The 15,790-nt window shown below is 42.1% G+C and overlaps 1 protein-coding gene across 1 annotated transcript in view; it reads right to left on the bottom strand.

The window, feature by feature from the left end:
• The window catches only part of LOC141087532 (gamma-aminobutyric acid receptor subunit beta-4-like), a 432,014-nt gene that overhangs the window by 12,778 nt on the left and 403,446 nt on the right, over nucleotides 1–15,790 (bottom strand). Inside the window, exon 7 of the mRNA XM_073573100.1 lies at nucleotides 42–194. Coding sequence (XP_073429201.1) covers nucleotides 42–194 — 153 coding nt within the window. The remainder of the gene's footprint in view (nucleotides 1–41; nucleotides 195–15,790) is intronic.

The following is a 15,790-nucleotide window of genomic DNA, read 5'->3' as shown; positions in this document are numbered from 1 at the left end:
CAGGCTGGGGGTTAACCGAACAAGTCGCCAACAATACATACCGAGGGCCACTCTTGCTGCAGAAGCATCGTAGTTAATCCAGAATGAAACCCAAGACAGTATAGTGATCAATATAGATGGCATGTAGGTCTGGAGTATAAAATATCCAATGTTTCTCTTAATTCGGAAACTCAGGGATAGACGGGGATAGGAACCTGGTAAAGTAGGACAAAAATTAGACATTTATAAAAACAAGATCATTAGGTGGAACACGTATTTCTTAGCAATGATTTAAGGGCTTATCCCCCTTTCAGCTAACTTAGGCCGTTGGCTCAGTGATGTGTAAAACAACAAACTGAGCTTTACTCACACTCCCTAGGTCCAGCGCTGTGTCTTTGCTGCTGCCCAGGTCTCTGTTGATTGGCTGCAGTAGTGTTGTCACATGAACAGCACTGCGGCTAATGACTGAGCTCAGCAGCTGTGCCGATATACGTGGCAAAAGCTGCAGAGCCCAGTGATTGATTGCAGGGATATCAATGTTATGTCAACAAAGAGCGGATCAAATGGTGGAGACAAATCACTGGACCCAGTAAGGGTGAGTAAAGCACAGTTTGCATATCACTGAGCCTATGGGCTAAAGTTAGTATAAAGGGGAGAACTCCATTAATATTGATATCTGTGAATTACATTAGTATTAAAAAGGGCTATTAAACATTTTTTACACTACTTTGTATGGTTTATAAACAAAAAAACCTTATTTTCATATTTTTTCCTTATTTTACATGATGACCCATTTATTTGCTGCCTGCAGCTCCAAAAAACTCTTCCATGCATAAGGCATACCATCCATAAAGAAAGGAACTGGTTTTGTCCAATTTTTCATAGAGAGAGCTTCCCAATGTTGTCAAAGATTTCAATAACTTTAGGGCCCTCGGAGGAATCCTCGGGGAACATAAGAATATCATTGTTTTTCCCTTACTCTATCCTATGTCCCACTATATACTCATGCTGTCTTACCATTGCAGGCAGGGGATCCACTGCAAACCAGGGTAGAAAGCGGGCACCTCTGACGTTAACCTCTACTCCTGCAATTCCTTGTCAGTAACTTAACATCAAAACGCATTAATGGTTTTGGCCTCTACTGTATAAGTTTACATCCAGAGGATCTTTGTCGCCCCTCCTTCTTACTAAAATTAGAGTCGTTTCAGGTAGGCTTCCTGGATCACAAGCTTCTTTGAATACTCCCAGGAGATACTGGAGATTGTCCATATACCTCCATTCGCATTACATGAAGTCTAGGAGATTTACCCCCTAGTAGATGCCCCAATGCTCACCCATATTAGTGTGACCGTCCATTATTTCACCAATTGCTGCAGCGTTTAGAGCATAAAGGTCACAAAATCTCTGCTGAATCAATAACAGCTGACTTCAAACCACCTCTGGCATTAACATCTACACAAAAAAACTGTTCACTGGGATGCCTGTCCAGCTTACTGGAACTGTGACTACAGGGAGAAAAGAAGTTTTCTTACACGCTGCCAAAGTGCCAAGGGCAATTACATTGTAGTCACAGTATAGTGAGTGGCGATCCTAACCACTCTGTGCTCCGCCCCAATTATTGGATGCAAGCGGCTGCAGGGAAGATATAACTTCATTTTCCCCCTGTAGCCACTGCTCCAGTATGCCGCCTACACAGGGTTTAAATGCTATTTACCTGTAGAGTAACTCTATATCTGCAGATAAATAGCATTTCTCGAGGTGACAGGTTGCCTTTAAGCAAAATAGAAGTCATCATTGTCAAATAAGAAATAGGAAATTGTGTTTTCTCTTCCCTCATATATTGTTGATCAAGAATACTCAGAAGAACTTACGGAATAAAATCATGAAAAATGAGTTAATGCTTAACAATGCTTGAGTTGTTATTGCTTTGTATAGATATTGCATAGGATCTGCCAGAAACTTTTACATTATATTTATGGTTATTTGCTTACATCAGGGTTGCTAAAACTTTTTTTTGTGGGGGGAAAGTCCTCACCTAATAGACCAAGTTGATTTTTGGGCCTCACTATTAATGGCTGAAGTCTATGTTAAAGTTAAGAATTCTGCTCAGTTTACCTTTCAGTTGCTTACTGAATACTGTATAACACTATGGCCCCGATTCATTTGCATTCTTTCATTTACGTGTTTTTATTTTGTCTGGAGATATTTGCTGAGGTCTACTGTGCAAAACTCATCAAAATGGTGCACGTCATTCATGACCTTGGCACACAGTAAAAATAAAAGGACTTCTCTCCTGCAATTAGCCATTTTTGGAGACAAAAAGTTGTATCTTTTCCGAAATGTTGCAGTAGATGCGACTCTGGAAAAATGTGTGAAAATAAACCAGGGAGGACTGGAGCAGAGCTGCACCAAAATATGCAACATTATAAAAAGTTCTTATTTCCATAGTAAATCAATGGTGGGACCAAAATATGATCTTTTCGGGTGCGCCCTGTGTTCTCCAGCTCAACACTCCAAATTTGTATTTTTTTTTTTTTATTATTTCAGTGGTTAATAAATCCTCAATGCATGCTCGGATTCTCAAATGGGACGTCATCAGGAGGCCGGAGCTGTGGTCGCTGCCACAGCTGCTGTTCTGACCCTGATATGATGTGTCATCAGTGACGTCCCTCTTAGGGGCTGGGATTGTATTGTATGGAGCATGGGCTGACTGTCAATTCCAATGCATGCTCAGTACGCTCTCCATGCTCTATATTCCTTTGAATGCGCACTGACACTGCACTCCCTTTACGGGTCTAAAGAGAAGTGACGAGCTACCAAGAAAGTACACTGTCAATGTGTATTAAAAAAAGAATGCAGCAAGCAGGGAGAACAAAGACCAACCCATCCCCCAAATCAGATGTCACTGATGTCATCCCTTTTACGGGCGGTGACGTCTGTTTTGAGGGCTGGTCTCTGTCCTTCCTGCTTGCCACGTTCTCTCTTTTTGAATACGCACTGACAGTGTGCTCTCTTGCTGGCTCGCTACTTCACTTTTAAGCTGGTGAGGGAGTGCACTGTCACTACACATTCAAAATAATATAGAGCATGGAGTGTGTACTAGGCATGTGTTGGTATTGACAACCTATGCATGCTCAGTAGAAACAGACAACACTGATGACGCTTCATTTCAGGATAGGGACAGCAGCTGCAGCAGTGACTGCACCGTATTGCCAACCTGACTTTCTTTTTTTTCTGGACAACTTATCAAAAGATCACGGACACACAATATTTTTTATGGACACATTGGAAAGCCATAATAAATTATTATGATCACATGTGATATGCAGATGTAAAATAAGTATTGAACACGTCACCAACTTTCTAAGTGAATCTATTTTTAAAGGTGCTATTGACATGAAATTCTCACCAAATGTCAATAACAACCCATCCATCCATCCATTCTGTGTAATAATGAGAAATGACACAGAGAAAAAGTATTGAATCAAAAGTATTATCGAAGGATTGCAATGTAGTGCCCAGTCTCAGAAAGCTGGGTTTGCGTCCTACATCATGGGTCTTCCAGCAGGAGAATGACCCCAAACATACTTCAAGAAGCCCCCAGAAATGAATGGAAACACAATGCTGGAGATACTGAAGTGGCATCAATGGGTCCAGATCTAAATCCCATTGACCACCTGTGGAGAGATCTTAAAATTGCTGTTGGTAGAAGGTGAGTTCACATATGAGAGACCTGGAGCAATTTACAAGAGAAGAGTGCTCCAAAATTCCTGTTGAGAGGAGTAAGAAGCTTGTTGGTTATAGGAAGTGACTGATTGCAGTTATTTATTCCAAAGGATATGCAACCAAAAATTAAGGTGAGGGTGGCAACAATTTTGTCTGGACCATTTCTGAGGTTTTGTGTGACATTATGTCTAATTTGCCTTTTTTCCTCTTTTTTTTGTGTTGCTCCAATACATACAAAGGAAATAAACATGTGTATAACAAAACATATGTAATTGCAATAATTTTGGGGGAGAAATGCTTCATTTTCTGGAACAATTTAAAGGGTGCCAACACTTTCAGCCATGACTGTATATAGTTTTAGGTCCTGCCCAATTTGGCAAACAGACAGAAGTACGGTTTCAAAATATCTATCATGTCTGCATACGGTGAATGTAAAGCTGAAACAAGCTCGTCAGCAACAACCGCTTAGGAGCTGTCTGACCCGCCATGCTTACACACTGGGTCGTCATGGTAACTGATGAAATTACAATATCATATGGAAGTCACACAATCGTGTTGTAGGAGAATGGACATGAAATTAGCTTTTTTCCATCCTATTTATACCCGTACTGGAAATTTTCTGCTATGGCGGCCTATTATTGGTAAAGTATTTGACTTATGGTCCCTCATTATCTCAATTTACCACACAATACAAGTAATCATACAGTCAGCAGCTTATGATGCAGACCTCGAAATAATACGTTATGGTGATAAAAAACAGTAACATTTCTAAAAAAATGGACTATGCTGTGCTTGTCACGTAGAGATAAAGCACCTACGACTATGTTCACATTGATTTTTTTCAAATAATTTCTTGAAGAGGACCTTCACCAAAATCCTCCTTTAGACCCACTTCAAAGACCTTTCCAATTCACTATTTTTACGAGAAACCTACTTTACACTTTATAGGAGTTTTTTTTAACATTTTTTTTTATGAAGAGGTTTAGAAGATCTGGTGGATAAATGAATGTTGATGGCAAGTGTTTGAAGCAGATCGTAAAAAGGAAACATCTCCACAACTAGGAATTGGCAAATCAAAAGGCTTCAGGGAAAGAAAACTCTTCCAAAAAACTCTTCAATACTGCTTCAGGAAAAGAAAAAAAAAAAACATCTTAAAACTCCCCAATAAGGGAGCATTTCCTAAATTGGTTTCTGCTGGAAATACTCCTGGCTTTTGAACTTCCCCTTGGAAATGCCACAGCAATGTAGCATCTTGGTACCTAGTAAAGGTCCACCACAAAAACCAAGGCCCCAAGTCATTAGAAATGGAATTCCTTATGCCAGTCTTCATGAGAGGAGTGTAGGAATAAGACCGGGGTCACACTAGAGTGAAATACGGACGAGTGAGAGGCGTAAAAACCATGCATTACACATGGACCAATGATTCTCTATGGGGCAGCTCCCATCAGCCGTATATTTCTCGTCTGTATTCTACAGTCCATGCCAATCGCAGCATGCTGCGATTGTCAGCGTACTACGCCCATAATACGCCAATGCAAGTCTATGAGTGCGCTAAAAATACGCATTACACATGGACCACACATGTGACTTGCCAGAAATACGCACCCGGTGTCCTTTAGAAAAGCCGGCAATTCAGTGCGCGATACAGTAAACTCACACTGACAGGTTTAATAAAGAAACGAAAGAATAGATATATACACATAGAATACATGTCATTGAGACACACACACATATATATATTTATATTTCATACAGTTCTACATAGCAGAATAGCCGCAAAATCAATTGCCGGCTTCTGTAAAATAATTCCCCATCCATGAGAAAGGTCCACAACTTCCAGGACCGAAACATCGCTGTATGGGCAACTAGCCAGGTGGGCTAATAAATAGCACTTTGACTGGATCTCTTTTGGTGTGCTGCTTTCATCTTGAGGACTATATATATATATGTGTATATATATATATATATATATATATTTCATGCAGTTCTTCATAGCAGAATAGCCGCAAAATCAATTGCCGGCTTCTGTAAAATCATTCCCCAACCAGACATAAAATGACACATGGTTTACATACTGGAAACCATTTCATTTCGTGTATTCTTTATATGCCCCTGACTAACAATTAAATTAGGGTTCGTGTGCAAAATTTGGGACATCTAGGTGTTAAATTATGGGGTTAATGCGCCTATTCTGGGTGTCTGGGGCAGATTTTTAGTAGCGGGGGGGGGGGGGAAACAATGGTCTCTCTCAAGGCTATTAAAATCTGTCCTCACTCCCCTGCTTTACCTCTCTGGTTGACAACTTACAATTTTTTACAACGAATTAACCCCTTAAATCAACACCTACACCTCCCAAATTTTACACACAAACCCTCATCTAATTACTAGTGAAAGACATATAAAAAAAAACATGAAATGGTTTACTGTATGTAAACCATGTGTCATTTTAAGTCGGGTTGGGGAATAATTTTACAGAAGCCGGCGATTGATTTTTTTTCTGTCTATTCTGCTATGTAGAACTCTATGAAATGTAGATATACTGTATATACAGTTGTGGTCAAAAGTATTGACACCCCTGCAATTCTGACAGATAATACTCAGTTTCTTCCTGAAAATGATTGCAAACACAAATTCTTTGGTATTATTATCTTCATTTTAATTTGTCTTAAATGAAAAAACACAAAAGAGAATGAAGCAAAAAGCAAAACATTGATCATTTCACACAAAACTCCAAAAATGGGCCGGACAAAAGTATTGGCACCCTCAGCCTAATACTTGGTTGCACAACCTTTAGCCAAAATAACTGCGACCAACCGCATCCGGTAACCATCAATGAGTTTCTTACAATGCTCTGCTGGAATTTTAGACCATTCTTCCTTGGCAAACTGCTCCAGGTACCTGATATTTGAAGGGTGCCTTCTCCAAACTGCCATTTTTAGATCTCTCCACAGGTGTTCTATGGGATTCAGGTCTGGACTCATTGCTGGCCACCTTAGAAGTCTCCAGTGCTTTCTCTCAAACCATTTTCTAGTGCTTTTTGAAGTGTGTTTTGGGTCATTGTCCTGCTGGAAGACCCATGACCTCTGAGGAAGACCCAGCTTTCTCCCACTGGGCCCTACATTATGCTGCAAAATTTGTTGGTAGTCTTCAGACTTCATAATGCCATGCACACAGTCAAGCAGTCCAGTGCCAGAGGCAGCAAAGCAACCCCAAAACATCAGGGAACCTCCACCATGTTTGACTGTAGGCACTGTTTCTTTTCTTTGAATGCCTCTTTTTTTCTCCTGTAAACTCTATGTTGATGCCTTTGCCCAAAAAGCTCTACTTTTGTCTCATCTGACCAGAGAACATTCTTCCAAAGCGTTTTAGGATTTTGCAGCTAAGTTTTGGCAAACTCCAGCCTGGCTTTTTTATGTCTCGGGGTAAGAAGTGGGGTCTTCCTGGGTCTCCTACCATACAGTCCCTTTTCATTCAGACGCCGACGGATAGTACGGTGTTTTGAATGGGTCACTGAGGAGAAAAAAACAAAACAAGCTAAGTCACAGAAAACCAGAGAGGTTGGTAACTATGCAGATTGCAGATCCCTGATCCTAACCACACAACTAGCAGCAGCCGTGGAGCGTACCTACGATGGTCCTAGATGCTTCGTCACAGCCGAGGACTAAATAAGCCTGAAGCAAGAAAAGGGGAAAACTATCTCCCCCAGAGCAGACCCCAAAGGAAAGACAGCCCCCACACATGTATTGACGGTGAAACAAGATGAAAGCACAAACACAGGCAGGAAAATAGGCTGAGCAAATGTTGGGGCCCAAACTAATTAGAAAGGATAGGAAAGGAGAGACACTGTCTGCAATCTGCAAAAAACCCTACAAAAATAAAGTCCAACACTTCTGATAGCAAAATTAACCCTGAAGTCACTAGACTTCTCCCACTATATCAGCACTCTGAAATATTCTGAGACAGAGCAAAAAGAGGCCAATCTAATAAGGGACAAAAAGCAAATTGGCAAATACAGATAAATAAGAGTGGAAATTTAGCGCAGCCCCAGCCGGGGCTGGCTGACCACACAAAAAACTGAATAAACGAACAAAATCAAGTGTGAACATTAGCAAAAAAACTTAGCTTTAGATGACTGGAACAGAGCTGAAAATCAAGAACTGACAAGCCAGAAGGAATCACCAGCACCAGACTAGGGCGTCGGCTGTCTTAAATCCAGTCTGAGATTCCTGAGGTCCAATCGCCATCCTCATTATCAGGTGGCAAATTTCTACTGATTAAATCAGCCTCACTACCTCCAGTTACCACCAGAGGGAGCCTGGAAGGAGAACTCACAACTGGTGGACCGAAAAATGAGCTCACAACAGTACGGGTTGACACTGTTGTACCCTCGGACTGCAGGGCAGCTTGAACTTGTTTGGATGTTAGTCGAGGTTCTTTATCCAACATCCACACAATCTTGCATTGAAATCTCTTGTCAATTTTTCTTTTCCGTCCACATCTAGGGAGGTTAGCCACAGTGCCATGGGCTTTAAACTTCTTGATGACACTGCGCACGGTAGACACAGGAGCATTCAGGTCTTTGGAGATGGACTTGTAGCCTTGAGATTGCTCATGCTTCCTCACAATTTGGTTTCTCAAGTCCTCAGACAGTTCTTTGGTCTTCTTTCTTTTCTCCATGCTCAATGTGGTACACACAAGGACACAGGACAGAGGTTGAGTCAACTTTAATCCATGTCAACTGGCTGCAAGTGTGATTTAGTTATTGCCAGCACCTGTTAGGTGCCACAGGTAAGTTACAGGTGCTGTTAATTACACAAATTAGAGAAGCATCACATGATTTTTCGAACAGTGCCAATACTTTTGTCCACCCTCTTTTTTATGTTTGGTGTGGAATTATATCCAATTTGGCTTTAGGATTCTTTTTGTGTTTTTTCATTTAAGACAAATTAAATGAAGATAATAATACCAAACAATTTGTGTTTGCAATCATTTTCAGGAAGAAACTGAGTATTATCTGACAGAATTGCAGGGGTGTCAATACTTTTGGCCACAATTGTATGTGTCTCAATGACATGTACATATATATATATATATATATATACATATATATATATATATGTATGTATTCTATATGTATATATCTATTCTTTCGTTTGGGATTAAACTTGTCATTGGGCTCCCCCTTGGAAAAGAAAGCTGGAGACAAATATCAAGGTGACACAAAGGGAAGTCAGCCAACCCACAGAAATACAGAAGGGTGTAAAGATCAAGAATAAGACCAAGCTGGACAAGTAGAAAGGCCTAACCCCAACTGAAGCCCTAGAGACTGCTCACAGCACTCGCTGCAAGACTAGGGAGATACACTAGAGAAGCTGAGGCCAAGAGGATAAATGCCCTGTTCTCCAGAAAACCATCCAAGGTGTACTCCCATCTACAGGGTAAGGCTGATTTCACATTTGCACATGGAGGAGCGGCGGAGGGCTGCGGACTTCCTCAGTGAAGCTCCACCCACTGCCACACCTCCTCCGGTCAGCTCCATCTACGTCCGCATACTTCTGCATGCGGCCTGCGTACCCTATCTTTAACATTGGGTATGCAGGTCGTGCGGATGTATGTGGATGCCTCCACATGCGTCGTTTTGATTATGCGGTGACCCGCATCGAGCGCAACATGTTGCAATTTGATGCGGTCGCCGCAAATGTGAAACCAGCCTAACAGCACAAAGGCAGAAACTCCACCAATAGCAGAGTGAATAATGCTGGAGGAACATAAAGAAGAAGGAAAAAGCACACAACAACAGTGCAATGTGGCTGCAAGATCTGAGAATGAAACACACGCCGCATGCCGAGGTAGGTGGAACTGACGGGAGGAGGTGCAGCCATGGGCGGAGCTTCACAGAGGAAGTTTGCAGCTCTCCGCACCTCAGCCATATGCTAGTGTGAAATTAGCCTTAAAGGGGCAATTCACAGTAAAAAGAAAGCATATAAACTAGTAAAGCAGGATGGCACCATTGAAGCTCTAAAAAACTGTAGGGAGAAAAATACTTTATCTAAAAAACAGAGAAGCACATTGCTAAGGATACTAATCCTAAACTGTTCTTCAACTATATCAATAGTAAAAGAATCATAAGTGAAAGTGTAGGCCCCTTAAAAAGTTGTGAGGAAAGATTGGTTGTAGATGACGAGGAAAATGCGAATATATTAAACACCTTCTTCTCCACGGTGGAAAATGAAATGCTAGCTGAAATGCCGAAAGACAAAGAAAACCCTATATAAAAAGAGTCACCAATCAAACCCAAGAAGAGGTGTGAAATCGACTAAATAAGATTAAAATAGATAAATCTCCAGGTCCGGATGGTATACACCCACGAGTACTAAGAGAACTAAGTAATGTAATAGACAAGCCATTATTTCCTACATTTTGGGACTCTATAGCGATGGGGTCTGTTCCACAGGACTAACGCATAGCAAATGTGGTACCAATATTCAAAAAGGGCTCTAATAGTGAACCTTGAAATTATAGGCCAGTAAGTCTAACCTCTATTGTTGGTAAAATATTTGATGTGTTTCTGAGGGATGTTATTCTGGATTATCTCAGAATAACTGTTTAACTCCTTATCAGCATGGGTTTATAAGGAATCACTCCTGTCAAACCAATCTAATCAGTTTTTATGAAGAGGTAAGCTATAGACTGGACCAAGGTGAGTCATTGGACGTGGTATATCTTGATTTTTCCAAAGCGTTTGATACCGTGCCAAGAGGTTGGTACACAAAATGAGAATGCTGGGTCTGGGGGAAAATATGAGTAAATGGGTAAGTAACTGGGTAAGTGAGAGAGAGGGTGGTTATAAATGGTATATTCTCTAACTGGGTCGCTGTGACCAGTGGCGTACCACAGGGGTCGGTGTTGAGACCTATTCTCTTCAACATATTTATCAACAATCTGGTAGAAGGTTTACATAGTAAAATATCGATATTTGCAGATCATACAAAACTATGTAAAGCAGTCAATACAAGAGAAGATAGTATTTTGCTACAGATGGATCTGGATAAGTTGGAAACTTGGGCTGAAAGGTGGCAGATGTGGTTTAACAATGATAAATGTAAGGTTACACACATGGGAAGAAGGAATCAATATCACCATTACACACTGAACGGGAAACCACTGGGTAAATCTGACATGAAGAAGGACTTGGGGATCCTAGTTAATGATAAACTTACCTGGAGAAGCCAGTGCCAGGCAGCGGCTACCAAGGCAAACAAGATCATTAAAAGAGGTCTGGATACACATGATGAGAGCATAATACTGCCTCTGTACAAATCGCTTTTAGACCGCACATGGAGTACTGTGTATGTGGCGTCCCTGAGGGTTCAGTCGCTACAGAGGTACTGCGCCTCCTCCTGAGGTGTGGTACCCCACTATCCAAGTAAGGTGGAGACACCTGACCACACTCCAACACTCGCATCCCACACGCACACCAGTAGTGTAGCAGAGCAACCTTTGTGGCTCCCTGCTTGGAACACGAAGAGTGCTGGGAGGTGGGTGGAGCTTAGATTGCACAAGAGAGCGGGAGAAGATTAGGAAAAGGTCAGTCTGTGAGAGAAGATCCCCTGAGAGGGATGAAGTGAAGGAAGTGCTGCAGCAGACTCCTGTGACCTGGAGCTGCTGGCACAGGAAAGAGCCATAGAAAGCCTGATTCTTCAGAAGGAAGATAGTTTAATATGGAACATAAGGAGATGAAGAGAACTAAGGACTAGGGTCAGAGCAGAGCCCTTCCTCAAGTTTGAAGCGCATGGCCAGGGTCCGGTCCCCGAGGTTGTATGGATACTGATGTTCCTGCAGCAGAAACCGGAGGAATAGAAGTCGTCACTACTTCATTCCCATCTAAGACTTGGGGGCACAACAGCAACGTGGGTGAGCCGGGACATGATAGCAAGGAGTCCCCGAAGCAGGCTACAGCTGTCTGCCGTACAAGTAGAGTACTAAGTAACATCAAGAAGTAGGAACTTGAGTTTAATACGCAACTACAAGTACTTCAGATTAGGCGCTAGTGTGGAGACGTTCAGAGAAGGCACATGTTGGAGGAGTGATGGAAAGGTGTACCTTGCCTGGGAGTTGGCTGAGCCCCTGACCTGGAGGACATGGCACCGAAGCGGGCATCTGTATGCACCAGACTGTGAGTAAAGCCTTGGAGCTACATGCCCTTGTGTCCTCCACTTATTCCTGCGCCTTACACCTGGCTCTGCTACATCTACTTCTTTACACCATCTCCCCATTTACCAACCTCATCTACTCTGCCCTGGGACTACAGCTCCACCTGTGGGGAGCTTCAACATCATTGCTGCACTACACCATCTGTCCCAGAGAAGCAACCCTGCAGCACTGGTCAAACTGACAAGAAACCACAGTTGGTGTCACGAATCATCTCAACAACTTTATCCCCATCACTCTACCCATTTTATATTGACCGCCTGAGGCCACGGACCGGGTCTCTGCCACTGTGACATCTCCCATTGAAGTCAACAGGCCCGGCACCAAGTACCCCACGGCCTCTGGGGGCGAGTCATGTACAGTTTTGGGCACCGGTGCTCAGGAAGGATATAATGGAACTAGAGCGAGTACAAAGGAGGGCAGCAAAATTAATAAAGGGGATGGGGGAACTACAATATCCAGAGAGATTAGCAAAATTACGATTATTTATTCTAGAAAAAAAACGACTGAGGGGCGATCTAATAACTATTGTAACGGGGTCTTCTGTGCTTACATTACCACCCCGTTTCTCAGGAGGTTCACTCTGCTTTTCCTTACTTCTGAATGAAAGACGCTGGCTCGAAAGGCTTTGTAACATGGGAACATATAAAAGATCACTGCTTCTCCACGTATTTCCAGTGTGACAACATTTTACTCATCGGTCTCAGAATATATATACATACAGAGGGCAGGACAATCAATGTGTGTTGTGCCAGTAGATAACAGGCTCCAATTAAGACACCAGACGTACATTACAATAGCCGTGGGATTTAAAAAGGTGGGGGGAGGTCAGAAGTGGGATATCTTGTTTACCTCTGCCCAGGGGGTCGCAGCCGGTCGGTTGCTGCATTAAGGGCATACATCTCCTATTCGGTGTGCTGGGGGGTTCGGTAACACCATGTATAAGTATATAAGGGGACAATACAAATATTTCTCTAAGGATCTATTAATAACAAGGAATGTGATGGTCACAAGGGGGCATTCTCTGCGTCTGGAGGAGAGAAGGTATTTCTCCAATACAGAAGAGGATTCTTTACTGTTAGGGTAGTGAGAGTCTGGAATTCCTTGCCTGAGGAGGTGGTGATGGCGAACTCAGTCGAAGGCCTGGATGTCTTCCTGGAGCGTAACAATATTGTATCTTGCAGTTACTAGGTTATTTAGAAGGAAGTAGATCTGGGGATTTATTCTGATGGAATATAGGCTGAACTGGATGGACAAATGTCTATTTTCGGCCTTGCTAATTATGTTACTATGTAGAGCAAGAACCAGTCACCATTACAGAAGAAGACATCCAGCAGCAGGTCAAGGACATGAAGAGCTGGACAGCACCTGGTTTGGACATGATCCACACCTACTGGCTAAAGAAATTAACAGCGGTACATGAACGCATGGTAAAGCAGATGAACCAACTGCTAGAAGCAGGACACCACCCAGCTTGGCTAACACAAGGTAGAACTGTGTTGATCATGAAGGATCCTCACAAAGGAACAGTTCCATACAACTACCGCTCATTAACCTGCCTTACAACACCATGGAAACTCCTGTTAGGCATCATAGCCACCAAGCTACAGAACCATATGAACCAGTACATGAATCCAGCTCAGAAAAGCATTGGGACTGACACCAGAGGCTCTAAGCACCAGCTACTAGTAAATATATCAATCAATCAAGACTCCAGATCCAGACAGACCAATCTCAGCAAAGCCTGGATTGACTATGACTCAATGCCACACACATGGATCTGTGAATGCTTGGCTCTCTGCAATGTCAACTGGAAATTAAGAATATCCCTCAGAAATTCAATGGGGCTATGGAGAACAACATTGGAAGTCAACTCAAGACAAGTAGGACAAGTGACCATCAAATGCAACATATAGTAAAGTGATGCACTGTCCCCATTGCTGTTCTGCATAGGCTTGAACCCCCTCAGTCAGATAATTACAAAGTCTGGCTATGTCTACAAGTTCAAGAGTGGAAGCGATATCAGCCACCTCCTCTACATGGATAACATCAAGCTGTATGTGAAAAACGAACAAGACATCAATTCACTGATCCACCTGACAAGAATCTACAGCGAAGACATCGGGATGTATTTCGGACTGGAGAAGTGCAGCCTGTTGGTAATAAAGAGAGGCAAGGTAGTCAAGACTGATGAAGTGGAATTACCAGCTGGGCACATAGTGGATGTACAGACATGCTACAAGCACAGGAAAACGGTAACCATGATGAGGAGGCAAGGAAAACAGCAACATCCAAATACCATCAAAGGGTAACACAGGTCCTGAAGTCTAACTTCTATTGTTGGTAAAATATTTGAAGGGTTTCTGAGAGATGTTATTCTGGATTATCTTAATGAAAATAACTGTTTAACTCCATAAGTGCGGCCTGTTGGTAATAAAGAGTGGCAAGGTAGTCAAGACTGATGAAATGGAATTACCAGCAGGGAACATAGTGGATGTACAGACATGCTACAAGCAACTCGGCATCCCACAGGGATTCGATAACCATGATGAGGAGGCAAGGAATACAGCATCATCCGAATACCATCAAAGGGTAAGACAGGTCCTGAAAAGCCAGCTCAATGAGAAGAATAAAATCCATGCCATCAATACATATGCCTTGCCAGTAATCAGATACCCAGCTGGCATAGTGTGCCGGCCAAAAGAAGAGATGGAAGCTGCAGATGTGAAGACATAAAAGGTCCTCACAATGCATGGAGGTCTCCACTCTAAGTCTAGCACCCAAAGATTGTATAACAACAGAAAGGAGGGTGTTCGAGGCTTGATTAAGCATCCAAGCTACCATCAAGGATGAAACAAGGAGTATCCAGGAATACATCAGAAATATGCCACCCAAAGATGAGATGCTGAGAGAAAGCCTAAGCGTATGTTTCCACGTGGCATATTTGGTGCGGATTGGACGCTGCATACAGCTGCAGTGTCCAATCCACAGCGTCCAGATGTTACAGCACAGTGGATGGGATTTTATGAAATCACATATCCACTATGCGTACAAAGACGCAGGTGGCAGACCTGCATAACCGGACATGCGGCGCGTCTTTATAGATTGCCACATGTCTATTTATCTTGCGGAGACGCATCCAAGCCACCATCAAGAATGAAACAAGGAGTATCCAGGACTACATTAGAAAAATGCCACCAAAAGATGAGATGCTGAGAGAAAGCCTAAGGGTATGTTTCCACCAGGGCTGTGGAGTCGGTAAGTCAAACCTGCGACTCCGACTCCTCAATTTCCCCTGCACAGACTCCAACTCCATGACTCCGACTCCCACATACAGTATATAGCTTATATTTAAGTGAAAAATGTATTGTAGTACAATAGTACATTTAGACATTTAATCATTTTTATGATACAATAAACAAGATATTTAGAAAGAACATAATATATATATTTATTGGAATACAACTTTAGAACTGTAATAAATTTTAACTATGTAATATACTATGTAATATCGATTACATATATATATATATATATATATATATATATATATATAGTGTATATATAACACTATGTATTAAACTATGTAAGTGGTAAAAAACAGTTTTCAACAAAAACATACTAAATAACATTTGTGCAGTCTATGAATTTGTTCTAAGAAATAGAATTGCCTCCATCAGATCCTCCTTCATAGATGACCTCAAATCTGACCTAATAATTTTTAAGGCTAGAGAACAACCACTCTACACTAACTTGGGTTGGAGGCAAAGCCGTAACCACATGGGCAACATCTCTAACAATTTCCAGGTATAAAGGAATTGCCTCATGCACAGTCAGTTTTGATAAACGGTTGAATTTTTCTATTTCTTTGAGA

Source organism: Dendrobates tinctorius, unplaced genomic scaffold (assembly GCF_039654945.1).
Source record: "Dendrobates tinctorius isolate UK_male_01 unplaced genomic scaffold, ASM3965494v1 ptg000034l, whole genome shotgun sequence".
Taxonomy (NCBI): domain Eukaryota; kingdom Metazoa; phylum Chordata; class Amphibia; order Anura; family Dendrobatidae; genus Dendrobates; species Dendrobates tinctorius.
The sequence above is the reverse complement of the archived record's forward strand: the minus strand, read 5'-3'. Positions and strand labels throughout refer to the sequence as shown.